General features: G+C 38.2%; 2 protein-coding genes across 2 annotated transcripts in view; both read right to left on the reverse strand.

The window, feature by feature from the left end:
* Positions 1 to 316, reverse strand: part of DHX36 (DEAH-box helicase 36) — a 51,048-nt gene extending 50,732 nt beyond the window's left edge. The window contains exon 1 of the mRNA XM_007164804.2: positions 3 to 316. Coding sequence (XP_007164866.1) covers positions 3 to 254 — 252 coding nt within the window. The 5' untranslated portion in view covers positions 255 to 316. The remainder of the gene's footprint in view (positions 1 to 2) is intronic.
* Positions 317 to 6,547: 6,231 nt separating this feature from the next.
* The window catches only part of GPR149 (G protein-coupled receptor 149), an 81,211-nt gene continuing 60,309 nt past the window's right edge, over positions 6,548 to 27,449 (reverse strand). The window contains exon 4 of the mRNA XM_007164807.2: positions 6,548 to 7,120. Within this exon, the coding sequence (XP_007164869.1) occupies positions 6,548 to 7,120 (573 nt within the window). The remainder of the gene's footprint in view (positions 7,121 to 27,449) is intronic.

The raw sequence follows: 27,449 nt of genomic DNA on the forward strand, positions 1-27,449 counted from the left end.
ACCTCCTGCCTCTCCGCTTCCTTGTTCTTCTGGCCTTGTTTCTTCGCGTACCACAAGCCGATTTCGCGGCCTTTCAGGTGCCCGGGATGTCGGCCTCGGCCGCCTCGACCACCCCCTCCTCCGCCGCCGCCGCCGCCGCCACCTCCGGAGCCTCGATTCCCTCCGTGGCCCCCTCCATAGCTTCCTCCATAACCCCCGCCGGAGCTGCGGGGCCCGCTATCGCGGCCCCAGTTCTGCTGGTAGTCATAGCTCATTGTCCCAGCAGGCCAAAAATCGTGAGAACCTGCAACCGCTGGAAATGGCGACCGGGCCCGGAAGCGGGTGCGCGTCCACTTCCGCTTTGCTTCCGGCGCCCAGTGCAAGAGGGAGAGACGTTGAGCGTCACGAGCAGCCGTTTCCGGTGACGTCACGGGCCGTCGGCCCTGGAGGTCCCCGGGTTGGATCAGGTGAAATCTTTGAAGTGCCCTCAATTGTTTACCTTTGTACCTTTGGAGGCAGAGCCGGCAGGAGGCTCACAGGTTTTCTTTCCCGACGCCCAGCATGGGAGGAAACGGGTTTTGGGTTTTACTTTCTTATTTCTCTTGGTAAAATCAGGAGTTTGCTTCCCAGTAGGCCCTGTAAACGTCGACTGGCATAGTAAAAGAACCTGTGGATCGAATGCTTTGTCTTCTAAAGTCCTCAAAAAAATGAAATGAATTCCTTTTTTTTTTTTGTAAAGTGGTTATGTCATGAAAACAGCCTAGCATCTGTTTCAAATCTATAATTAAGTATAAAAATGTCCCTGCCTCTTTTAAAAGGTTATCATCGTTTACCACCTTTATCCAAAGGCATAAGATGAGCCTGTGTACTCAAATTCAGTGCAGAGCACTTAGGCAATTTAAATAGAACAGCAGCTGAAGATTCCTACGTTCATGTGAAGACGTCTATTGTTGATTAGCACAGGCTATTCTTGTATAATCAAGTGGCTGCTCCGCATAGGCTTGCAAGTTTACCAGGGAATATCTAGTTCATTTACACATGTGACTGATTTAAAGGTGCTGGGAATACTCACTGAACAAGAGAAGACTGGCATCAGCTTTTATTTGCTTACAGTCTTGAGGAGAAGATAAAGGCTAAAGAAAGGTGTGTTGTGAGTTAAGGAAGGAAAATGCCATATGAAGGGTTCCAGAATGCATCTCTGTGGCAGAAAAATTATTTTGAACAGAGGCACTTGAGTTCCTGAAATCTCTTATCTGCCTAAAAACAGAGCCTCCCAAAAGAACTCAGAACTCTATTGTCATAAATCCCTTCCTTGGGAGAGGAACCAGGGAAGATTGACTTTTGTCATTGGAGACTGCAAATCAGCACCACACCTAAAAAGACATTATAACAAAACCAACATATTTTCCATCTATTCTCATAAGAGCTCATTTATCTTTCCTAAAAGTCATTTGTTTTCCCATAAATACCATTCTCCTCCTTCCCTTCCCTAAAAGATGGTATATAAGCCCCAAGTTCTCACCACTGCCTTGAGTCACATTTTTCTGTGAACTCCCATAGATATGTGATTATATCTGTTTTATCGCTTGCTAATCTGTTTTTGTCAGTTTAGTCTGCAAGTCTCCAAGAACTAAACATGGGAGGGTAGAGGAAAAAGTACCCCTCCGCAACAGCCATGAGATGTTACAGCAAAAAGAATTTAATTTTGGAGTCAGTCAGTTAGTTAAATTTTAATTAATTTTACTTTAATTTTGGAGTCAGTCAGTTAGTTCTTTCTAAGGAATGAGAGGGTAAGCAGTGACTGAGATAAGTAGACTTTAGCCAAACTGATGGGGAGGGAAGAGATTATTACAGGTGGAGGGAATGATGTGTGTGAAGAAAGATGATAAAATGTTGGAGAGTGGGAAAATTCCACACTGAAACTTAAGAGACTAGTGGTGAAGGCCAAAGGGGTAGAAAGGAGCCTGACCATAAAAGACCTTACATGCCACAGAAAGAACAATAATACATTTTAAGTAGGGGAGTGATTACTTTGACTGCTTTGAGTAGAAAGGAATGGAGGAGGCAAGAGTGGATGTAGAGAGACTAGTTAACAGGCTGCGGTGTAGGGGAGACAAAATGGGATGACAGAGCAAGATAGAATATGGGAAGGACTGGCATTGAGATACTAGGAAAAATAATCGTCAAGATTTAATGATTCACTGGATGTAGAGAATTAGAGGAAAGGGTCAGATGGCTCCCAAGTTTAAGATTTGAAAGATGACCTAATGGAAAGGTACCATATCCTGAGATATGAGGAACATAGGACGAGGAAGATTTGGGGGGAGGGTTGAGTTAATGTGTATAATTAACACTTGTAGAGTTTGAGGTGCCTGTAAAACATACAAATTGAGATGTCTAGAAAGCAGTTGGTTATATGAGTTAAAGACGCAGAGAGAGCAGACTGAGATTATACATTTTGGGAGTTCTGGCAAATATTATAGGAATGAATAATTCCAATAAGTGTACCCATTGGGCATGCCTGATATGACAAGTATGTGAATTGTTCAGTAAGAAAGACTGGGTAGTCATATTGGAGATGGTAGGGAAAAATGAGAAGGAAATAGTGTGGATTGTTTGAATGTTTTAAAAGAAAAGACAACAGAGCTTGGTCTGTCTTCCCTCTGAAGAAAGGCCATGTGAGGACAGAGGCTGTCTACAAGCCAAGAAGAGAGCTCTTACCAGGAACCAAATCAGTCAACACCTTGATCTTGGACTTCTGTCTCTGATGAAATGTTACTTTAATCAGTGAAGCCTTTCCTCACTAAAATATTTGAAAAAGCACTCCATCATTATCCCTTTATTCTAATTTTTCTTCTTTTCATTTTTATTATCTCTGGTGCCTATTTTCTGTCAAAATACTTAGCATTACCTGAGATGTATACATACACATATACATATACATGTATATACATTACATATGTGTAGTGAAGAACTTAATCCTATCCAAAGAGAGGGCTGGCCTTTGCCCTTCTGAGGAGGTAATCTTTAAACCCTTGGAATGTTACGCCTGATAGGAGTGACTTTGTTTGGAGGCCTTGGACCAGCCAGACAGTAACAATATGATTTAGGGTGGAGGCTTTGAGTTAAGCTTGACCTTCTGAGGAGCTGGATACTGAGATCACTCTTATGAGCAGTCAACCATGCTTACCCTACTCCTACCATGATGAAGCCCCATTAAAGGCTGGACACCAAGATTCGTTCCTTGTTGGCAATACTCCATGCGTTCTGTCACACATTGATGCTAGGGAAGTACTGCTGTTCCTGACTCCACGGGGAGAGGAAAACAGAAGCTCCACACTTAGCCCTTTTTTCTGGATTCTGCTGTATGTGCTTCTTCTCTTGGCTGATTTTGATCCGTATCCTTTCCTTGTAATATACCATAACTGTGAGTATACAACTTTCAAGGAGTTCTGTGAGTTCTTCTAGTGAATTATTAAAATTGATAGTGGCTTAGGAAACACCCTGAACTTGCACGTGGTGTCAGAAGTGAGGGAAGTCTCGCTTTTGCTCAACATAGTTCTGTGTGCTCACGGTCCGTTCACAGTATATATGTTTGTTTTGGTTTTGTTTGTAGTTATAATCCTATGTACCTAGAACTATTTTTAGCATTAAATAGGCATTCATTAAATATTATGATGACTACATGAATGAAAGTAGCTGAATAGTATAAGAAATTAAGAGAAAATCTATTTATGAAATCCAATACTACAGAACTATGTTGAGAAAAAGCTTCCAAGTAATGCATAACCAAGCCTTTTTTTTTTTATTCTAAGTAATACTGTGATACTCGCTGTCTTCAAAATGGTTGCCTCTGTCAGTCATAATTCTTGGAAGTCTTTGGGATTATGTAATACGTGTTTATATTTTGGGAAATCTTAGGGATTATATCTTTTCAGTTTATAAGAGCCACCACCAGATGGTGATATTTTTATTAGGTAAATAGTTTTTGTTTTCAGATACATCAATTTATAGAGAAAAGAGATAAACTATATGAAATAGAGCATTTATTAATAATAAGAACAATGTAACAATGCAAAGGTAAGATATTTAAATATAGCACAAAATATCTATAAGGGTATGTCCTATACCAGAATGCATTTTTACAATTGTAATCACATTAAAGAGAAAGTAGACTTTATACCGGTGTAGCTGAACCATCCCCCCTCTTAACAGGGATTGGTAGGAGCTGTTCATGCTTAGGCATAGCCCCCTGTAGATTTTTCTTGTAGATCCACTACTGTTGCCTTGAAGTTTGAAGTGTTACAGGTTAGTAATGTGATGCCAAAGTCTGTGGCTTTGCGGTAAATAATCCTGGTATTGTATGAATATGTCTGAACTTTTAAGTGTATCCATTATACAGTTAATTCAACAACCAAGGACAGTTAAATGGGGATACAATATCCTAGGTTATTTGTTTGTTTGTTTTTCAATTCCACCAGCACAGGCCCAAGTCCAGTGGAAAGAAAATGGAACACAGGAGAGAAAATGGGTATTACTGTCTCCCAATCCAATCCTTGTATTCTTTAAATCTTGTTTGTCATCATCTTCTCCTCTCCACTCAAAGTGCTGTGCAGTTATAAAGGATTTGTCTTTATGATTTTCTTCAGTTTTATTATGATTCTGTTTCTAATTTCCTTGCTGCCAGAAATTATACTTTAAGCAGCAAAATCACTTTTCTCTTTTATAAAATTATACATCTAAATTTAATATATCAAAACCTATCTTTTACAAAGCATTATTAGAATATTCAATTCAACTTTTGCTTTTATAACAGACATTTAATGCTGTTGATTCATAACAGATTGATCTGGCCATTTGTCGTTATGTTAGATTAACCCTCAAGTTTGGAGATTAAAAAGTATTATCTTAAGTTAGATGTATTTGTAATGAGAATACATCTGAATTTGAATTTATATGTTATGCATTATTTGAGGCTTTCTTTACAAACATGACTAGTGGCATTACATTTGCTTCCCAAGTTTAGATAATGATATATTGAGAAGTTAGGTGAAAGATAGGGAAAGTCCATTGAGATAATTATTTTGAAAATAACTTCTTGGTAGCAAAATAATCATCTGAAGATAAAACAGTCTGAAAGCCCATGTCAAGTTATTTAGAATTCTGATTCAATATAATGAAATAGAAACCAGAATAAATCATTTAAAAAATGATTCACTCAGTCTGTAAATAATAACTAAGATATGTGAGTTGAGAGTGTACAAAGTTTAAAACTGTAAAATGTCAACTCAATAACTTTGGAAAGTAAACATTTAGGTAATACATTCAATATATGTTTACAGAAAGATCAGAATAAAGCAATTTGAGGAAAAGTCACGTCCTAATTTTTTTTGAAATATACATTACTAATATTCTGACAAGGTGATATCTGTATTTTTGCAATGTAACATATTTAAAATTAATCTTGATATGTATACCTCACAATCACTTAATAAAGTATATTGAATTGTTTCTTTGCTTGAGATACACATATCTTTGGGAAGGAAATGAAAAAGCACCTAAACTTAGAATAATATGTGAACTAAAATTTTCTGTGCTTCAAGAGTGGCGAAGAAGGTTTGCCATATCTGCCTCTTTAGAAACAGATACTTTTGTTTGGACTTAGAGGATTTTTCCTCTGCTCTGCCCAGAAGGTTCTTAGTCTACTTGGGTACACCTCACCGAACTTAATCTTACAGTGTTTTTCCCTAGTTTCTGTTCAAATAAACAAAAGAATTCTAGAAATGATAAGTATACATCTACAAACTTTTCCAATATGTTTAAGAGCTACTTCCAATTCTACTTCTTACATACAACATATCTGTTTTAAGAGCAGTCAACTTACTGAAAAGGTGAAAGGAAAACCCTCATATTTAAGAGAAAGAAAAAAAAATTCAGTAAACAATTTGTATTTTATAGAAATGAAGGGAACAACTATTTACAGACTAGGGACATGCATGTTTCAAAGTTGGAAGCTAATTTGCCATTTTATACAGGAGTATATTTCCTACACATCAGTGTAAAGCTAAAGCAGTAACTGTACTAATAAGCTTGCTTTGCTAGCCACATTTAGGCAAGCCTCTTCAAATACAACTCAGAGTTTTGCTACATTTCTTCCATTCCCAAAATATTTTTCCCCTTGCTGCAAAGGCCAACTTTATGTGTAGAAACCCATGCATGAGAACAGTATATTCATTGAGCTTATACAATTTTCTGTTTACTCTGAGGTTGACAAACATAGGCGAAAACATTAGTAAACAAGACCAAGGTTTGATTTAGAAAAGGTTTTTAGAAATCAGATAAGAAACAGAATCTTATAATTGCCACAGTGTGTGATCTATAAGTAACACATCAAAAGCACTCAAGTGTTTGCACTAGTTCCAGCTGTTTGCGCTAAAAATAATTAAGTCTGTAAAGCTTATGTAAACCAACAAATAAAAAAGGAAATCAAATAGCCTCAGAACAAAGGTGTTAGTTTAGTAGTTTGAAGTTGCAGAGCCATTCTTGCCTTTATTAGGCCAAATGATCACTAGTTATCCTTGCTTTCTTCTTCTCTTTTCCTATAAGCTTTATTTAACAGCTGGATTTCCTCCTGGTAGCCATCCCTCTCTTGGCTCTGCCTTTTACTGTTCTGCCTGTGTGCTTCAACAGTGTCTGGAATGGAGATGTTGATATCACCATCAGGATTACTTGTGGGTAAAAAGAGAGAATATGAGGCTGTTTCCCCTAAATCACACGAAACAAATCTGTTTTCTTTCCGTGAGTAGCGTAGGGAAGGAGATCTGACCTGTGTGGAGGACTGGCTGATGTTGCTAATAATTGACACCGTGTCCAAGGCCTCTTCATTATCACAAATTTCAAGAACCTCCAAGTGTATTTTCACGCTGGTGTCCGCAAATGTGGAGGGAGAATCTTCTGAGTTTGGTTCATGGCCAACACTTTTGGATCGATAGACTTCTATTTTCTTAGAGGCTGGGGTTATTTTTTGTCCTTCTGTGCTCACCTCATAGGTAGAAAGAGATAGGGTTTTCCCGGTTGGGGCTTGGAGAGACACGGTCCCCTGGAATGCACACAGGGGAATGGCCAGGGCGCCACCGGAACGCTGGGGACAAAAACAAAATGGTTATTATTGAAAACTGGTGTCTGAGATTGGACCATTTAGTAATTCATTTTATTCATCAAAATGGTAAAGTTTTTCTATTTCAAATCCAATTCCATGGAAACCTTTTATAGGTATGAGATTGAAATTCTGTCATCAAAGCTCTGTAGCTTAGTTTCTCCTAGGTCAAATACTACATCTAAATGAGGGCAGTCAGAAACCTATCTTTGAGGATAAAGGGACGTATTTCCACAGTTTAAGGCAAAATTTGTGTACTGTGGCCAGCAGGAGATGGGCAGAATATGGGCATAAAATCGAATGCATATTTACACTCTGGAATTGCTTTTATATTTTTGTAACATGTTCAGTTACATTAAAAAGCTTTTATAGGTTGAAAGAAATGCAGACTGTGTTATCAAAATGCACTTTTTTTTCCTGTTTAGTATGCCAGAGAGAGTGACACCTGTGAAACTATGGTCCAAATTAAATACAAAGAATATTTCGACTGTAGGTTTGAGCACACAGAAGAGGAACCAAATGTCACCAGAAGTGTGTGGTACAATGTGCTTACTTTTCCACAGAGAAATCAGTCATTAAAGTAAACCCAGTAATAGAGAATGCCCTCACATCCCTGCAAAACTTTTATATTTAAAAGTATTAAAATTTTGTTTTTAAATTGTACTCACCACTGAGAATGGCTTAAGAAATGAAGACTAATTCTTATGATAGTCTGTACCTTATATTGTTGATTCATGCCTTCATACTTTCAGTTGACTCTTTTTGATTACATGTTAGTTTCAGAAGAAGACAGTAATGTGCCAACCTTAGAGCAGTGGTGCTAAAAGCTAGATCCCCAGACCAGCATTATCTGCATCACCTGGTAACTTATAAGAAATGCGATTTTTGAGTCCTACCCCAGGCCTACTGAATTAGAAATGCTAGGGGTGGGGGGGCTTCCCTGGTGGTGCAGTGGTTGAGAATCTGCCTGCTAATGCAGGGGACACGGGTTCGAGCCCTGGTCTGGGAAGATCCCACATGCCACGGAGCAGCTGGGCCCGTGAGCCACAACTACTGAGCCTGCGCGTCTGGAGCCTGTGCCCCGCAACGGGAGGGGCCGCGATAGTGAAAGGCCCGCGCACCGCGATGAAGAGTGGCCCCCACTTGCCGCAACTAGAGAAAGCCCTCGCACGAACCGAAGACCCAACACAGCCAAAAATAAATAAATAAATAAATAAAGTAGCTATAAAATTTAAAAAAAAAAAAAAAGAAAGAAAAAAAAAGAAATGCTAGGGGTGGGGTTCAGCAGCCTGTATTTTAACAAGCCCTCTAGATGATTCTGTTGTGTGGTGAGATTCAAGATCCATTGCTGTAACTAAAGAAATGCTGTAGCCCAGAAAGAGAAGGTGAGAGGAGGGGTGGTTAACAGACTCTTTTTATACGTGTGCCCACCATCTGTAAAGCCTGGAATTACTCACTGGATTGGCTTAAATGTGTCTTTCCACCAGGGGAATGGGCGTGAGGGCTCTTAATGTTTTGTCAATTTAGGATGATCACCCTTCCCAGTTTGCCTGTGACTGTCCCAGTCTTAGCACTGAAATTCCTGCATCCCAGGAAGCCTCTCAGTCCCAGGGAAACCAGGACGGTTGGTTACCCTATCTTCCATGGGCATTTTGTATCTGGACCTAAGAGTAGCTAGAGAAAGCCTAGGACCAGGGTCCCACATTAAAGAACAGTTTGTATTCTCATCTACTTAGGGAAATTTTAAGGGAGGATACATCATGAGCTTCATTCAGGTGGCTTCATGCCACACCCATTGAATTTTGGGACCAAGAAAAATATAGTCTAGGATGTGTGAGACATTGCACTAGTCTTTCCCAGTTATTCCCTATGGAGTAGGCTTCAATTCTGTTTATCCATAAAGGGACCTGGGGACCTAAATTTAGGGCCTTGCACCCTAAAGGGCCATAAACTTTGAAAACTTACACCATAAAGATCAGTTTGCCCTTCTGCTGAGGCAGAACTTAACCAACTTCACTTGTGTGAAGTTGACTGAAGCAAAAGAGACAGAGGGAAAATACTTAAGTTCATTACTGTACGGGAGCATTGTTTGAGTGCTTTTGGTAAAGGAGGAGTGCCTTCATTTATTTTTTATTCATCATTCATTAAACATTTTCTGAATATTATCTGCAAGTTTCTAAGCTTGCACTAGATGCATTCAAAGACCTCACAGATGGTTGGGTGGGAAAGACATGTAAGAAAGTAAAAATTTCATCTCTAACTATAGTAAAAGAGCTAGGAACCAAGCTCAAAGGTGTTCAAGGAATTACCACCTCTGACTGATAGAGAGATTTCATGTAGGGGTGGCATTTGAAATTGGTCTTAAGAATCAAGAAAAGATCAACAGTTTTAAAGCCTTGCTTTCTGAGTAATAAATCATGAGTTTAAGGGCGAACCTAAAAACTTTCCATCCTGAGAAAAAGTCAGAAACTTCTGTTTCTTTTTTAAAACAAAATTTACCAAGACATTATTTAATCAGAAAATTTGACTGTAGTTTAATAATGTGAATTTTAAGTACAGCCTTCTTTATTCTGAGAGCTAGTTAACTTGAAAGCTGACCTCCTTACATTATACTTTATTGCAAGGAGAAAAAACATCCCTAATCAGTACTTTAAAAATTGTTCATAAGTTTTCTCTTTGGCATGGTACGCTATATAAACAAAGCCCTATGGAGTATGCTAGTTTAAAAAAGATGAGATGAGAGAACTAAGTTATCAGCACCCAGCAGTATTGGCATATTTTTTTAAAAGAACTTTCACTGTAGGATCAACAGCATAACCATATTTTTATATGTACCAACTTGCATCACTGATGAGCAGTTAATATAAAAGCAAAAGCAAATGTGATTTCTTTTGCATCTGATTTTATACATCCAAATATTGCAGATTTCAATAGCTCCCCCATGCTAACCTCATCTTCAAATGAAAAAACAAGCTTTACTGAGTTATCAAATGACAGCTCATTAAAATTGGCATCTGAGAGCTGCATAGTGCCATAGTTTAGCTAAGTATGAAGTCTGATTATTCTGAAATAGCACACAGAGTGCTGAGTTATCAAAATTACTTTGTGAAACATTCAAAAGACTATGATTGAGAGTCATAGAAGTAAAAACACAGAAACAGATTATATAGAAGTAGATCTGAGCACACTTTATACTCTTAATTCAAAATTGGAAGGTTAGTTTCAGGAAAATGGTACTGTCACTTTAAGCTAATTCAGTTATTTTAATTTTACTGCTTATGAAAGTATTTAATGTATAAGTTGTTTTGGTTTTAGATTTGTATAAGAAGTACAAGTGTAAGGTGTTTACACCAAATTTTGTTTGTATGTCTTTAAGCAAAATCATAAAATTTGATTTGACAATGAGGTTTATATAATTTTTTCTCTTTTGTCTATTATTTAAGTTAGAGAAACATTGCTTTAGGTGAGGGAAAATGGAGCCTGAACTAACGGAGCAGTAATAGAGATTCAGGGAGGGAGCTGACAGAATTTGAGTAAAATCAACAGGATTTTCCACTTCTTTTAGGATGTGGAAGGAGGACTAAAATGGAGAGAGATTAGAAGCTAGGAGAACAGACGAATTGAACCACTGTTTTATACTAGGACTTGATTAGCTGGTAGGTTATAGCAATGGAATGAAGAGACTCTCATATCTTAAGAGCCCATAGAATGCAGAAATACTGAAGCTTATAAACAATTGCATCTCCCTGTGATTTGTGCTACAATAGACCCAGGCTGGAGTATTGTGAGAATGTGGAATAAAAGCACCTAACCTAGGTGGAGTGAGGGAAAAGGAGGCCTGAAAAAAAAAGTTGGAAATAAATAGGAGACAAAAGAAACAATGTTTCCACATGGGAAAACTCTATATTGTAAATATGGCAATTTTCTTTTACTTTATTGGTTTAATACAATTTTAATAAAAATTCCAATGGAATTTTATTTTAGAACTTGGAAAGTTTCTTCTAAGATTTACTTGCAAGAGTAAATGATTATGGATAACCAAGAAATGTGGAAACAGACTAATGAGGTGACTTTGCAAATATAATATGAAGCTACGTAATTAAGACAGACTTTGCAAATATAATATGAAGCTACGTAATTAAGACAGGGTGTTAATGGCAAGATTTGATCAATCACGCAGAGTCAAGAAACCAGACATAGTATATCATGAATATAGCATTTCAAAATAAGGATTCAAGTGAGCTTTTACATATTATTGGCTATTCATTACAAAATTAAGTTAGACCCCTTTTCATGTTATATGCAAAAATGATTTCTTGAGTCTTAATAATTCTTTTAAAATTCTGAGTGTAGAAGACCTTTCCAAATCAGGAATGAAAATCAGAAGTGACAAAGTACAAGATGGACAGATTTGATTGCAGAAAAATTAAAAATATCTGTGTAGAAATATAAGCAATGGTAAAAGACAAATGGCAGCCTGGGAGACAATATTTGTAGTGTGCATAAAACAAAGTTTAATAGCCATAATATGGAGACTTTCTCCCAAATCAATAAGATAAACATCCCAGTAGGAAAGTGGAAATAGGAAGTGAGTAAAGCAATTCAAGGAAGAAATATAAATGGAGAATAAACATATGAAAAGATATGCAATTTCACTGATAATCAAAAAAAGGTGTAAGTAAAAACACTTGATCATTTTTAGCATCTCAGATTGCCCTCCATCAAAAAAAATAAAAAACCAAGAAAAAGAAAAAAAAAGATGCCATCTTTCAAGTGTATTTTGATTGTATTTGACTATAAAATAAAAACTACATATACTTACCAGCAATCCTATTTCTGTGAGTCAATTCCACCACCAGATATTCAACCCATAGTAATGTCTATTTCAGCACTGTTGTAAAGTAGAAATACCCTAAATGTCCATCATTCAGAAAATAGTTGAATGAATTATGGTACAGTAATATACTGGAAAACTGTCTTGAAAGAATGAGGTAAAACTATGAGTTGTGCCTGGGTTAAATAATTTCAATACATTTTAAGTTACAAAAGCAAATTACAAAGTAATATGTATGGTATAATCTAGTTTTCTTGCAGAAAAACACCAGAAATCAACCCAGAAAATTACACATGTATAGGAATAAAAAATACACAGACAAAAACACACCTGTATACTATAGGCGTAGAAAAAGGTTTGAAAGGCTACATACCAAACAATTCTTTTCTCTGTAAGTGGATGGGAGGGAGGATTTTTTTTTTTTTTTTAAATTTTTGGCTGCATTGGGTTCTCATTGCTGCACGCAGGCTTTCTTTTAGTTGCGGCGAGTGGGGGCTACTCTTCGTTGTGGTGCACGGGCTCTAGGCGCACAGGCTTCAGTAGTTGTGGCGCATGGGTTCAGTAGTTGTGGCACGCGGGCTTAGTTGCTCCGCGGCATGTGGGATCTTCCCGGACCAGGGCTCGAACCCGTGTCCCCTGCATTGGCAGGCAGATTCTTAACCACTGCACAACCAGGGAAGCCCTGGAGGGAGGATTTTGAGTTTTATATTTTTAAATTATTTGATGATTTTGCTCATGGAAGTTGATTAGGTAGTAGAAGAGGCAGAGAGTGGAAAATATCACTAGAAGGAAATCTAGAATACAAGGGTAGGGTGATGCCTATGATAGTAATCAGCCTCAGGGTTCAATTAGGTAGTCAGATTGGGGTTTGTGCTGCTTTGGGGGTTTGTGCTACATTTGGGGTTTGTGTTGCATTGGGGGTTTATGCTATTTTTAGGTCAGGAGAGAGGAGACAAGCTGGATGAAGGGTACTGTCTCAAAATTTTGCACTAACAGTTTGGTTGGTTAGAATGAGAGTCCGCATTGGGGTACAGCTTATTTTCCATTCACATTTTAAAAGTGTAGACAATGGCACTTATAATAAGAAAAATAAAAATTTTTAATTATTAGAAAGGAAAAGGATCCTCTGATCCTAGGCAGGCACAAATTTATAGCACTCTCAAAGTGGCCAGGGTCTGTAATGAGTCAGATTCTCCTCATTAATTTTTTTTTTTTTTAAAGAATGTAGTTTATTTATTTATTTATTTATGGCTGTGTTGGGTCTCCGTTTCTGCGCGAGGGCTCTCTCCAGTTGCAGCAAGCGGGGGCCACTCTTCATCGCGGTGCGCGGGCCTCTCACCATCGCGGCCCTTCTTGTTGCGGAGCACAGGCTCAGTAGTTGTGGCTCACGGGCCTAGCCGCCCCGCGGCCCATGGGATCCTCCCAGGCCAGGGCTCGAACCCGTGTCCCCCGCACCGGCAGGCAGACTCTCAACCACTGCGCCACCAGGGAAGCCCTCCTCATTAATTTTACTGGAAAATATACTATAAACATTTGAGTCCAACAAGATGTCAATGTAAACAATGAGTTCAAATAAACAAAGAATTCCAGTTCAGAAAAACAAACAAACAAACAAAGAAATACTATAGATCTTGAGTCACAAACTACAGTTCAGCCCACAGGTTTACAAACCATTCTAAAAGTTCAAGAACAATTTCAAAAAGGGACTAAAATAAAAAGCAATAAAATCCTAAGAGAAAATTAATTGTAAGAAGGAGATAATACAAAAGACTGTTAATATTTGGTTTAATTTTTCTTGATTTTTGTACTGGGTTGAATAGCGTCCCCTCCAAAATTCATATCCACCCATGACCTGTGAATATGACCTTATTTGGAAATAACATCTTTGCAGATGTACTCAAATTAGGATGAAGTCATACTGGATTAGAGTGAGCCTTAATCCCAATAACCGGTGTCCTTTTAAGAAAAGAGAAATTTGGACATAGACTCATATAGGGAAGATGGACACGTGAAGAAGGAGACAGCATTTGGAGTTACGCTGTCATGAACCAGGATAGAATCCTCCTCTAGAGCCTCAGAGGAACATGGTCCTGCTGACACCCTGATTTTGGATTTCTGGCCTCCAGAAATGTGAGTCAATAGATTTCCGTTGTTTAAGCTATCCAACTTGTTACAGCTGCCCTAGGAAACTAATACAATGTTTTATGCAAAGAGGCACAAAAATACATATGCATATACACGTTTTGCAAAGTCGTAGGACGGCCTGTTTTCCTGTGGAGACTGGAACTATGTGGCATTTCTGTCAAATCCACATAGACTGTAATCTCCTCAAGGGAAGGGAGCATTCCCTGTCGATCTGTATTTTTTCTGCTACTGCTGTCTCTACCGGTGGCTGGCACATCACAGCCCCTCAAATAATATTTGTCGAGTGAATAAATGTGTGCATCCATGAATGAATCTGCAGCATTGACTTTGTAGGGTTTTTAGATTCCATATCTTAACTTTTTTTTTTTTTGAAGTATAGTTGATTTACAATGTTGTGTTAATTTCTGCCGTACAGCAAAGTGATTCAGTTATACATATATATACATCCTTTTAAAAATTCTTTTCCATTATGGTTTATCACAGGGTATTGAATATAGTTCCCAGTGCTATACAATAGGACCTTATTTATCTGAACTTTCTAAAGCACAAAGCGTAAGATCAATTTTTAAAACTCCAGGTTTCCCTTGATATATGAAAGTAGAGCGTTCAGGTGAAAATTTACGTAACTTGAAATGGCGTAAAGTGAAGAAGCAATTACCCTAGGACACATCTTGCCAATAGATGCACAAAATTAATTGAGATAAAGCACAGATGCTCATAGACACAGTTCAAAGCTATGGCGGCTTGATGCCGAGATGCTGAGTATATTTTTCAGAGAAGGAGCTGAGCGCTGCGATTCTTGCAGCTCTGGGTGTGCTCTGCTTCTATAAAGGCTTGTTGCAAAACAAAAACTGAATGTTATTTTCACTATTTGCCTTTCTTATTTAAGGCAAAAATCCTCTTTGGATTTCTTTCAGTTAGCGAAAACTGGTACTAATGTAGGTCTTTCGTAAAAGCGAAGTGGAATAAAAGTGAATTTTCGAAAAGCAGCGAACACCTGTATTGTTGTTTAAAATTTACCTATTTTTATTTTAACAGCCCTATATAATACCTGATGATAGTTACAAGTGCATCAGAAGGTCATATTGGAACATATTCTTTTTTGAAAATAAAATAGGATATTGAGGGACTGAATTGTATGTGAAAGTTTATTGCATTATAAAAAATGGTAGATTCAGAGAACATAAAACTACTCATTTCGTAGTCTCTGCTTTCTTTCCATTTAAAAGCCTATGAATTAGCATATGCTGTCAGGAATAGTGCCAATCCATTATTGCTGTATTCCTGAGTGTAGGTGGCTGGGAGCTTTTTTTATTTGAAAATGAAAAGCGGTTTTCAAAACCTCAGAAATGCTTCAGAAGGAGAGATCATGCCATGTAAACACATTAGCACAAATAATCTGCTGTGATAATTGATTCAGACTAACTGACCTTGAGCATAATGAACTTTTTATTTCTTCACTATAAGCCTCTAAGTGAAATCAGGGTGAAATTATAATATAAATGAGTTGCTCCAAAATATCTCTCCTAACAGGTGAAGTTTCTGTTGATTATCTGAATCATTCAATTTATGAAAGATGTATTACAGCATGTAGGATCATAGGACTCACCAGAGACCATTTTATAAAGGGAGAACTGACAGCCAGAGAGGTGAAACTACCTGCCCAGGGTCACACAGGTAGTAGTAGTAGGACTGGCACCAGGACTCAGGTGTCATAACTCCCAGTTAAAGGCTCTTCCCACTGCACTATGTTGTTACTTTGAAAGAAATCTGCTTAGCCAGGGATGGTGGATCAAGGGTTTTCTGCCCAGGAAGCTAGAATTCTATCACTAACTCATGAATAATCCAAGTGACTGACAATTTTAATCTAAATTAAAATCATATAGATGATTTAGGTGACTTTCAGGCATCAAAAAGTACAGACATTGAGGAATTAAGTCAAGCAGACCATCTAAGAGACCTTGGAGGAGAAGAGATAGGGAAACAAAAAAATAGCAGGGAGAGTGAGAACTTTGTAAGAAAAACAATAAACTAGACTTTTAATAATTTACTTCTGGAATTTTATTTAAAACTGTGTGACTGCTATATTTTCATATATTCAAGTCCCCAAATATTCCTTGTGTCATCCTGTCGCCTTCATTTAAATCTTTAGTAAACCAAAAAGAAGAACACACATGAAGTGCTTAAAGAAAAGAGTAAGAGTGAGAAAATAAGGGCCTCTATAAAGGTCCTATTATGTGGCATGGGAAGTGTTAGGTATTTTAACACATTTCCCATTTAATTCTCAAAGACCTTCGAGCTATAAATTAAGATTTGCCTTGTTAGTGATGAAAAGTCTCACAACTGAGTGACAGATTTAGGATTGATATTCATCATAACAAATATTTACTGATCTGCTGAACACAGCCCATATATCAGACTTCTTACTAAAGCACTTTATATACATTTTCTTATTTAATTTTCACATCAACCTTATTAAATAGAGACATTCATCACCCCAATTTTATAGAGGACAAAATTGAGTCATAGGGAGGTAACTCCAGTTAGTAAATGGCATAGTCAAATCCAAATCCAGGATTATCTGTCTCAAGCCCTCCGTTTTTAGCCGTTTTGCTACTTCAAGGCATAGTGTTAGGGAATAAAACATGAATAACACCTCACTCTCCTAATCCAGCTGGAACCTGTGATGTCATGTGGGAACAAGGGAAAAGGGGGATTTATTCACTTTAGGAAGTGAAGGATCTTTAGGGAGGATCTTTAAGAAAAGGGTTTCTACACTTGACTGTAAAAATCCATAAAACTTTATAAACAAACATTTTGTAAATAGAATCTATGCTACAGTAAAATAATTAACATAATTATAAGAAAAAAAAAAAAGGGAATTCCCTGGTGGTGAAGTGGTTAGGACTCGGTGCTTTCACTGCTGTGGGCCCAGACTCAATCCCTGGTTGGGGAACTAAGATCCTGCAAGCCACTCAGTGCAGCCAAACAAACAAACAAACAAAACAAAACAAGACCCACCACAATTATTTACATGCAATACTGACATATTGGGCACTTACTGAAAATATATGCACAAAACACTTGGCTAAAAAAGAAATTTAAAATTAGAAAACCCAGAGCATTACTATCATGCACTTTGCAAATACCTCACAAGCACTTATGGCACAGCAAGTGAAGAGCACCAGGCTCCCTGGTAATATTTATGTAACTTTAATGTGCTTCCACAAGATTGTTGTAGAACCACCTGAACGTTGTCAAGAATAAAGTCAGGGGCTTCCCTGGTGGCGCAGTGGTTGAGAATCTGCCTGCCAATGCAGGGGACACGGGTTCAAGCCCTGGTCTGGGAAGATCCCACATGCCGCGGAGCAACTAGGCCCGTGAGCCACTATTACTGAGCCTGTGCGTCTGGAGCCTGTGCTCCGCAACAAGTGAGGCTGCGATAGTGAGAGGCCCGCGCACCGCGATGAAGAGTGGCCCCCACTTGCCACAATTAGAGAAAGCCCTCGCACAGAAACGAAGGCCCAACACAGCCATAAAAAAAAAAAAAAAAAAAAAAAAAAAAAAAAAAAAAAAAGGGGCTTCCCTGGTGGCGCAGTGGTTGGGAGTCTGCCTGCTAATGCAGGGGACACGGGTTCGGGCCCTGGTCTGGGAGGATCCCGCATGCCGCGGAGCAACTCGGCCCGTGAGCCACGATTGCTGGGCCTGCGCGTCTGGAGCCTGTGCGCGGCAGCGAGAGGCCGCGATGGTGAGAGGCCCGCGCACCGCGATGAGGAGTGGCCCCCGCTTGCCGCAACTGGAGAAAGCCCTCGCGCAGAAACGAAGACCCAACACAGCCATACATACATACATACATACATACATACATACATACATAAAAAGAATGTAAGCAGACAAGAATATCATTAAAAAAAAAAAAAAAAAAAAAAGAGAGTTTGCAAAAAAAAAAAAAAAAAAAGAAGAGCAAACTTAAAAAAAAAAAAAAAAAGAATAAAGTCAAATGCCATATTCCAAACTGAAAAAAAAGAAAATGGTTTCTAAATAGGGTCCTAAAAGATAACTTCAGTTGGCAGAAAAGTAGGAAAAATGTAATCCAGGATTGGGGAACAGTAAGAACAAAGGCAACTGGAATTTTGGGGAAATGACATAGTAGAGGGAAATGAGACTGAAAACAGAGTTTGGGCCCAGGGCCAAGAGCCCTCCACCAGGATAACAAGTTCTGATTGTATCCCATAGGCAAGCAGGAACCACCTATTTTTGTTTATCGAAAGGAAGGAAATTAAGATATATGGAAGGTCTACTATGTACAGGTGCTTCATCTTGGCACTTTACATGTGAAATCTACTTTAATATAATACTCCATAAGGAAGGTAAAATTATTTTCATTTTATAGATAAATAAATTGAGGTGTGAAGAGGTTAATTAACTTGCTTAGGTTACACAGGAAGTTAAGTTTTGAATTGTGATATATACTCATCTCAGATTCCATATGCTTTCTGCTATGCCTCTTCTGGTCTAACATGATAATTGGGTAGCCTGTGAAATACAGATTGGGGAAGAAGAGTGTGGTGGTAGGGAGACCAATTAGGTAGTTTTTTAAATCATTGTGTACAAAAGAAAAGGGAATCTGAACTTCAGTACTGGTAGTAGAAACACATATGTGGGACGGACTATAGGGGAATTGCATTAGCAAAACTCTTGAGATTGTGGAGGGTCCTGGTGAAATACAGCTATGGAATCACGTATACCTGTCTTTGAACTCGGTTGAGTCACTGTCTTTGTAATCCTTACCTCTCTAAGCCTCAGTTGTCTCATTTGCAAAATATGAAGAATAAATGAGTTAATGAATGTAAAATGATTAGCTGAGTGCCTCACACAAAGTAAGTGCCCATAACTATTAGCTATTTTTGGGAGGTGAGTAAGAGACAGGAAACCACGATGTTTTTGAGATTCTATTGCTAGTGTCTAGTACTAGTAGTTGAGATAAGGAGCTTAGGAGGATGTTGATAATTTAATGCTACTTTAACAATTTTCATCTCCTAGTCATTTTATAATGATTTAAAAATTTTGCCTTGATACTAAAACTAAACAGAGATAATCCAAAAAAGAAAACTACAGAGAGCTATAACTCATTAATATAAATGCAAACATTCTTAACAAATATTAGCAAGTGGCATTAAGCAGTCAATAAAAAGAATTAAACTTCATGACTAAGTGGGGTTTATTCCAAATGCAAGGCTAGTTTCAATATTCAGGAATAGGTTGATGTGACCCACCATATTAATAGGCTAAAGAAGAAAAATCACATGATTATATGAATTGATGCAGAAAAACTATTTGACAAAATTCAACACCCATTCATGATAAAAGAAAAGTAAGATCAAGAGTAAGTTCCTCTCCTTGATAAAGAGCATCTATAAAAGCTCTATAGCTGAGATTAGGACAAGATGGCGGAGTAGAAGGATGTGCTCTCACTCCCTCTGGCAAGAAAACCAGAATCACAACTACCTGCTGGACAATCATCGACAGGAGGACGCTGGAACTCACCAAAAAAGATACCCCACATCCAAAGACAAGGGAGAAGCCACAATGAGACGGTAGGAGGGGTGCAATCAGAGTAAAATCAAATCCCATAACTGGTGGGTGGGTGACTCACGGACTGGCGAACACTTATACCACAGAAGTCCACCCACTGGAGTGAAGGTTCTGAGCCCCACATCAGGCTTCCCAACCTGGGGGTCTGGCAACGGGAGGAGGAATTCATAGAGAATCAGACTTTGAAGCCTAGTGGGAATTGATTGCTGGACTTCGACACGACTGGGGGAAACAGAGACCCCACTCTTGGAGGGTGCACACAAAATAGTGTGTGCATCGGGACCCAGGGGAAGGAGCAGTGACCCTGGGGGAGACTGAACCAGACCTACCTGCTGGTGTTGGAGGGTCTCCCGCAGAGGTGGGGGGTGGCTCTGTTTCACCGTGGGGATAAGGACACTGGCGGGTGGAAGTTCTGGGAAGTACTCCTTGGCGTGAGCCCTCCCAGAGTCTGTTATTAGCCCCACCAAAGAGCCCAGGTAGGCTCCAGTGTTGGGTTGCCTCAGGCAAAACAACCAACAGGGAGGGAACCCAGCCCCACCCATCAACAGTCAAGTGGATTAAGTTTTACTGAGCTCTGACCACCACAGCAACAGTCAGCTCTACCCACCTCCAGAGCCTCCCATCAAGCCTCTTAGATGCCTCAACCACCAGAGGGCAGACAGCAGAAGCAAGAAAAACTATAATCCTGCAGCCTGTGGAACAAAAACCACATTCACAGAAAGACAGACAAGATGAAAAGGCAGAGGGCTAAATACCAGATGAAGGAACAAGATAAAACCCCAGAAAAACAACTAAATGAAATGGAGATAGGCAACCTTCCAGAAAAAGAATTCAGAATAATGATAGTGAAGATGATCCAGGACCTCGGAATAAGAATGGAGACAAAGATCGAGAAGATGCAAGAAATGTTTAACAAAGACCTAGAAGAATTAAAGAACAAACAAACAGAGATGAACAATATAATAACTGAAATGAAAACTACACTAGAAGGAATCAATAGCTGAGAGAATAGAATAACTGAGGCAGAAGAACGGATAAGTGACCTGGAAGACAGAATGGTGGAATTCACTGCTGCGGAACAGAATAAAGAAAAAAGAATGAAAAGAAATGAAGACAGCCTAAGAGACCTCTGGGACAACATTAAACACAACAACATTCACATTATAGGGGACCCAGAAGGAGAAAAGAGAGAGAAAGGACCCAAGAAAATATTTGAAGAGATTATAGTCGAAAACTTCCCTAACATGGGAAATGAAATAGCCACCCAAGTCCAGGAAGCACAGAGAGTCCCATACAGGATAAACCCAAGGAGAAACATGCTGAGACACATAGTAATCAAATTGGCAAAAATTAAAGATAAAGAAAAATTATTGAAGGCAGCAAGGGAAAAACGACAAATAACATACAAGGGAACTCCCATAAGGTCAATAGCTGATTTCTCAGCAGAAACTCTACAAGCCAGAAGGGAGTGGCATGATATACTTAAAGTGATGAAAGAGAAGAACCTACAACCAAGATTACTCTACCCGGCAAGGATCTCATTCAGATTTGATGGAGAAATCAAAAGCTTTACAGACAAGCAAAAGCTAAGAGAATTCAGCACCACCAAACCAGCTCTACAACAAATGCTAAAGGAGCTTCTCTAAGTGGGAAACACAAGAGAAGAAAAGGACCTACAAAAACAAACCCAAAACAATTAAGAAAATGGTCATAGGAACATACATATCGACAATCACCTTAAACGTGAATGGATTAAATGCTCCAACCAAAAGACATAGGCTGGCTGAATGGATACAAAAACAAGACCCATATATATGCTGTCTACAATAGACCCACTTCAGACCTAGGGACACATACAGACTGAAAGTGAGGGGATGGAAAAAGATATTCCATGCAAATGGAAATCAAAAGAAAGCTAGAGTAGCTATACTCATATCAGATAAAATAGACTTTAAAATAAAGAAGGTTACAAGAGACAAGGAAGGACACTACATAATGATCAAGGGATCAATCTAAGAAGAAGATATAACAATTATAAATATATATGCACCCAACATAGGAGCACCTCAATACATAAGGCAACTGCTAACAGCTATAAAAGAGGAAATCGACAGTAACACAATCATAGTGGGGGACTTTAACACCTCACTTACACCAATGGACAGATCATCCTAAATGAAAATAAATAAGGAAACAGAGGCTTTAAATGACACAATAGACCAGATAGATTTAATTGATATTTATAAAACATTCCATCCAAAAACAGCAGATTACACTTTCTTCTCAAGTGCGCATGGAACATTCTCCAGGCTAGATCACATCTTGGGTCACAAATCAAGCCTCAGTAAATTTAAGAAAATTGAAATCATATCAAGCATCTTTTCTGACCACAACGCTATGAGATTAGAAATGAATTACAGGGTAAAAAACGTAAAAAACACAAACACATGGAGGCTAAACAATACGTTACTAAATAACCAAGAGATCACTGAAGAAATCAAAGAGGAAATCAAAAAATACCTAGAGACAAATGACAATGAAAACACGACGATCCAAAACCTATGGGATGCAGCGAAAGCAGTTCTAAGAGGGAAGTTTATAGCTATACAAGCCTACCTAAAGAGACAAGAAAAATCTCAAGTAAACAATCTAACCTTACACCTAAAGAAACTAGAGAAAGAAGAACAAACAAAACCCAAAGTTAGCAGAAGGAAAGAAATCATAAAGATCAGAGCAGAAATAAATGAAATAGAAACAAAGAAAATGATAGCAAAGATCAATAAAACTAACAGCTGGTTCTTTGAGAAGATAAACAAAATTGATAAGCCATTAGCCAGACTCATCAAGAAAAAGAGGGAGAGGACTCAAATCAATAAAATTAGAAATGAAAAAGGAGAAGTTACAACAGACACTGCAGAAATACAAAGCATCCTAAGAGACTACTACAAGCAACTCTATGCCAATAAAATGGACAACCTGGAAGAAATGGACAAATTCTTAGAAACGCACAACCTTCCGAGACTGAACCAGGAAGAAACAGAAAATATGAACAGACCATTCATAAGTAATGAAATTGAAACTGTGATCAAAAATCTTCCAACAAACAAAAGGCCAGGTCCAGATGGCTTCACAGGTGAATTCTATCAAACATTTAGAGAAGAGCTAACACCCATCCTTCTCAAACTCTTCCAAAAAATTGCAGAGGAAGGAACACTCCCAAACTCATTCTATGAGGCCACCATCACCCTGATACCAAAACCAGACAAAGACACTACAAAAAAAGAAAATTACAGACCAATATCACTGATGAACATAGATGCAAAAATCCTCAACAAAATACTAGCAAACAGAATCCAACAACACATTAAAAGGATCATACACCATGATCAAGTGGGATTTATCCCAGGGATGCAAGGATGCTTCAATATATGCAAATCAATCAATGTGATACACCATATTAACAAATTGAAGAAGAAAAACCATATGATCATCTCAATAGATGCAGAAAAAGCTTTTGACAGAATTCAACACCCATTTATGATAAAAACTCTCCAGAAAGTGGGCATAGAGGGAACCTACCTCAACATAATAAAGGCCATATACGACAAACCCACAGCAAACATCATTCTCAATGGTGAAAAACTGGAAGCATTTCCTCTAAGATCAGGAACGAGACAAGGATGTCCACTCTCACCACTATTATTCAACATAGTTTTGGAAGTCCTAGCCATGGCAATCAGAGAAGAAAAAGAAATAAAAGGAATACAAATTGGAAAAGAAGAAGTAAAACTGTCACTGTTTGCAGATGACATGATATTATACATAGGGAATCCTAAAGATGCCACCAGAAAACTACTAGAGTTAATCAATGAATTTGGTAAAGTTGCAGGATACAAAATTAATGCACAGAAATCTCTTGCATTCCTATACACTGATGACGAAAAATCTGAAAGAGAAATTATGGAAACACTCCCATTTACCATCGCAACAAAAAGAATAAAATACCTAGGAATAAACCTACCTAGGGAGACAAAAGACCTGTATGCAGAAAACTATAAGACACTGATGAAAGAAATTAAAGATGATACCAACAGGCGGAGGGATATACCATGTTCTTGGATTGGAAGAATCAATATTTTGAAAATGACTATACTACCCAAAACAATCTACAGATTCAATGCAATCCCTATCAAATTACCAATGGCATTTTTTACAGAAGTAGAACAAATCATCTTAAAATTTGTATGGAGACACAAAAGACCCCAAATAGCCAAAGCAGTCTTGAGGGAAAAAAACGGAGCTGGAGGAATCAGCCTCCCTGACTTCAGACTATATTACAAAGCTACAGTAATCAAGACAATATGGTACTGGCACAAAAACAGAAACATAGATCAATGGAACAAGATAGAAAGCCCAGAGATAAACCCACGCACCTATGGTCAACTAATCTATGACAAAGGAGGCAAAGATATACAATGGAGAAAAGACAGTCTCTTCAATAAGTGGTGCTGGGAAAACTGGACAGCTACATGTAAAATAATGAAATTAGAACACTCCCTAACACCATACCCAAAAATGAACTCAAAATGGATTCAAGACCTAAATGTAAGACCGGACACTATAAAACTCTTAGAGGAAAACATAGGAAGAACACTCTTTGACATGAATCACAGCAAGATGTTTTTTGATCCACCTCCTAGAGTAATGGAAATAAAAACAAAAATAAACAAATGGGACCTAATGAAACTGCAAAGCTTTTGCACAGCAAAGGAAACCATAAACAAGAGGAAAAGACAACCCTCAGAATGGGAGAAAATATTTGCAAACGAATCAACGGACAAAGGATTAATCTCCAAAATATATAAACAGCTCATTCAGCTCAATATTAAAGAAACAAACAACCCAATCCAAAAATGGGCAGAAGACCTAAATAGACATTTCTCCAAAGGAGACATACAGATGGCCAAGAAGCACATGAAAAGATGCTCAACATCACTAATTATTAGAGAAATGCAAATCAAAACTACAATGAGGTATCACCTCACACTGGTTAGAATGGCCATCATCAGAAAATCTACAAACAACAAATGCTGGAGAGGGTGTGGAGAAAAGGGGACCCTGTTGCACTGTTGGTGGGAATGTAAATTGATACAGCCACTATGGAGAACAATATGGAGGTTCCTTAAAAAACTAAAAATAGAATTACCATATGACCCAGCAATCCCACTACTGGGCATATACCCAGAGAAAACCGTAATTCAAAAAGACGCATGCACCCCAATGTTCATTGCAGCACTATTTACCATAGCCAGGTCATGGAAGCAACCTAAATGCCCATCGACAGACGAATGGATAAAGAAGAAGTGGTACATATATACGATGGAATATTACTCAGCCATAAAAACGAAATTGAGTCATTTGTTGAGACGTGGATGGATCTAGAGACTGTCATACAGAGTGAAGTAAGTCAGAAAGAGAAAAACAAATATCGTATATTAACGCATGTATGTGGAACCTAGAAAAATGGTACAGATGAGCCGGTTTGCAGGGCAGAAGTTGAGACACAGATGTAGAGAACAGACATATGGACACCAAGGGGGGAAAACTGCGGTGGGGTGGGGATGGTGGTGTGCTGAATTGGGCGATTGGGATTGACATGTATACACTGATTGGTATAAAATTGATGACTAATAAGAACCTGCAGTATAAAAAAACAAACAAACAAAACAACTAATACTAAAAAAAAAAAAACTGAAAAAAGAAAAAAAAAACCCTATAGCTAACGTTACACTTAATGGTAAGAGACTTCTTTCTCTTATGAGCAGGGATAAGGCAAGGATGTCAGTTCTTACCACTTCTGTTCAACATAGTGCTGGAAGTTCCAGCCAGTGCAATAAGTCAAGAAAAGGAAGAACCAAAACTGTCAGTACTTAGATTACATTGGTTTAAGCAGAAAACCCCAAGGAATCTACAGAAACTCCTAGAACTAATAAATGAGCTAATCAAGGTTGCCTGCAAGTTAAACATACAAAGTCATTTGTATTTCTATATACTAGCAAATGAATGTATGGATGTGAAAATTGGAAATTACAGTACTATTTACAATTGCTCAAAAAAGTGAAATACATGTTAGTCTAACAAAACCTATGTAGAACTTACATGCTGGAAACTACATGACTCATGAAAGAAAACAAAGAAGTTCTAAATAAATGGAGAGACATAACATGTACATGGACTGAAAGACTTATTATAGTAAAAAATGTCAGTTTTCCCCAAATAGATATATAGATTTAATGCACTTCCCAATAAAATTCCATCAAGATTTTTTTGCAGATACAGACATGTTTATTCTAAAATTAATATGAAAAGACAAACAGAATTGTGAAGTTATTTTGAAAAAAATGAATATAGTGGGAGTAATCAATCTATCTAACTTCAATATAGCTACAAAAATCAAGACTGTGTTATTGGTGGAGGGATATACACATAGGTCAGTGGAATAGAATAGAGAACCCGGAAGTAGTAGACCCACACAAATATGCCCAGCTGCTTTTTGATAAAGGTGCAAAACCAATTCAATAGGCTTTTCAGCAAATGATGCAGGAGCAATTGACATCCATAGGCAAAAAAATTAACCTAGAACTAAGTTTCATACTTTATTCAAAAATTGACTCAATATGGACCACAGGGCTTCCCTGTTGGCGCAGTGGTTGAGGGTCCGCCTGCCAGTGCAGGGGACGCGGGTTCGGGCCCTGGTCTGGGAAGATCCCACATGCCGCGGAGCAGCTGGGCCCGTGAGCCACAATTGCTGAGCCTGCGTGTCTGGAGCCTGTGCTCCGCGACAAGAGAGGCCATGATAGTGAGAGGCCCGCGCACCGTGATGAAGAGTGGCCCCCACTTGCCACAACTGGAGAAAGCCCTCGCACAGAAACGAAGACCCAACACAGCCATAAATAAATAAATAAATTAAAAAAAAAAATATGGACCACAGACTTAAATGTAAGATGTAAAACTATAAAAATTTTAGTAAAAACATAGGTGAAAATCTTTGAGACCTAAGGCTAGGCAAAGAGTTCTTAGACTTGGTACCAAAAGCATGATTCATAATAGGAAAATTAATAAATTAGACTTCATCAAAATTAAAAACTTTTGCTCTGTGCAAGTGCAGATTCCGATTCAGTAGGTCTGTGGTAGTCTGAGATTCTGCACTTAATAAAATTTCTCAGATGATACTGAGGCTGCTGGCCCATGGACCACACATTAAGTAGTAAAGGACATACAATCGGTAAGGCTCCTTACAGTTCTAAAATCACATGATTTCACAGGTGAATGGATTTTGTTATTTTATAGTGTTAGCAGTGTAGAAAAGTAGAGAGAATTCAATTTCAGTTGACAGAATAATAGAAAGCCCCTCCAAAGCTAATTTATAGCTGAATAGGATGAGAAACAAACTCATATCTTTTCACATGCCTTTAATATATTCTAATATTTTATTCAAATGACACATATTTCAAATGATGAACCATCCTGATGAAAAATGATCAAGTTTCAGCATGACTCTTCATTTTACATTGATCTTACGACCAAAACATAAGCTTCTGAAATGAATATATCATTGCATTTAAATTGCTCTAGTTTTTATTTATGGAAATTGGTATTCTCATATTTTCAATTCATACTTTTGGGCTTTATCTGAGCCTATGAGCACAATCATCACAGGCTATAAGAAATCCTGTGGGA

This window comes from Balaenoptera acutorostrata, chromosome 4 (genome assembly GCF_949987535.1).
Source record: "Balaenoptera acutorostrata chromosome 4, mBalAcu1.1, whole genome shotgun sequence".
NCBI classification, from domain to species: Eukaryota; Metazoa; Chordata; class Mammalia; order Artiodactyla; family Balaenopteridae; genus Balaenoptera; species Balaenoptera acutorostrata.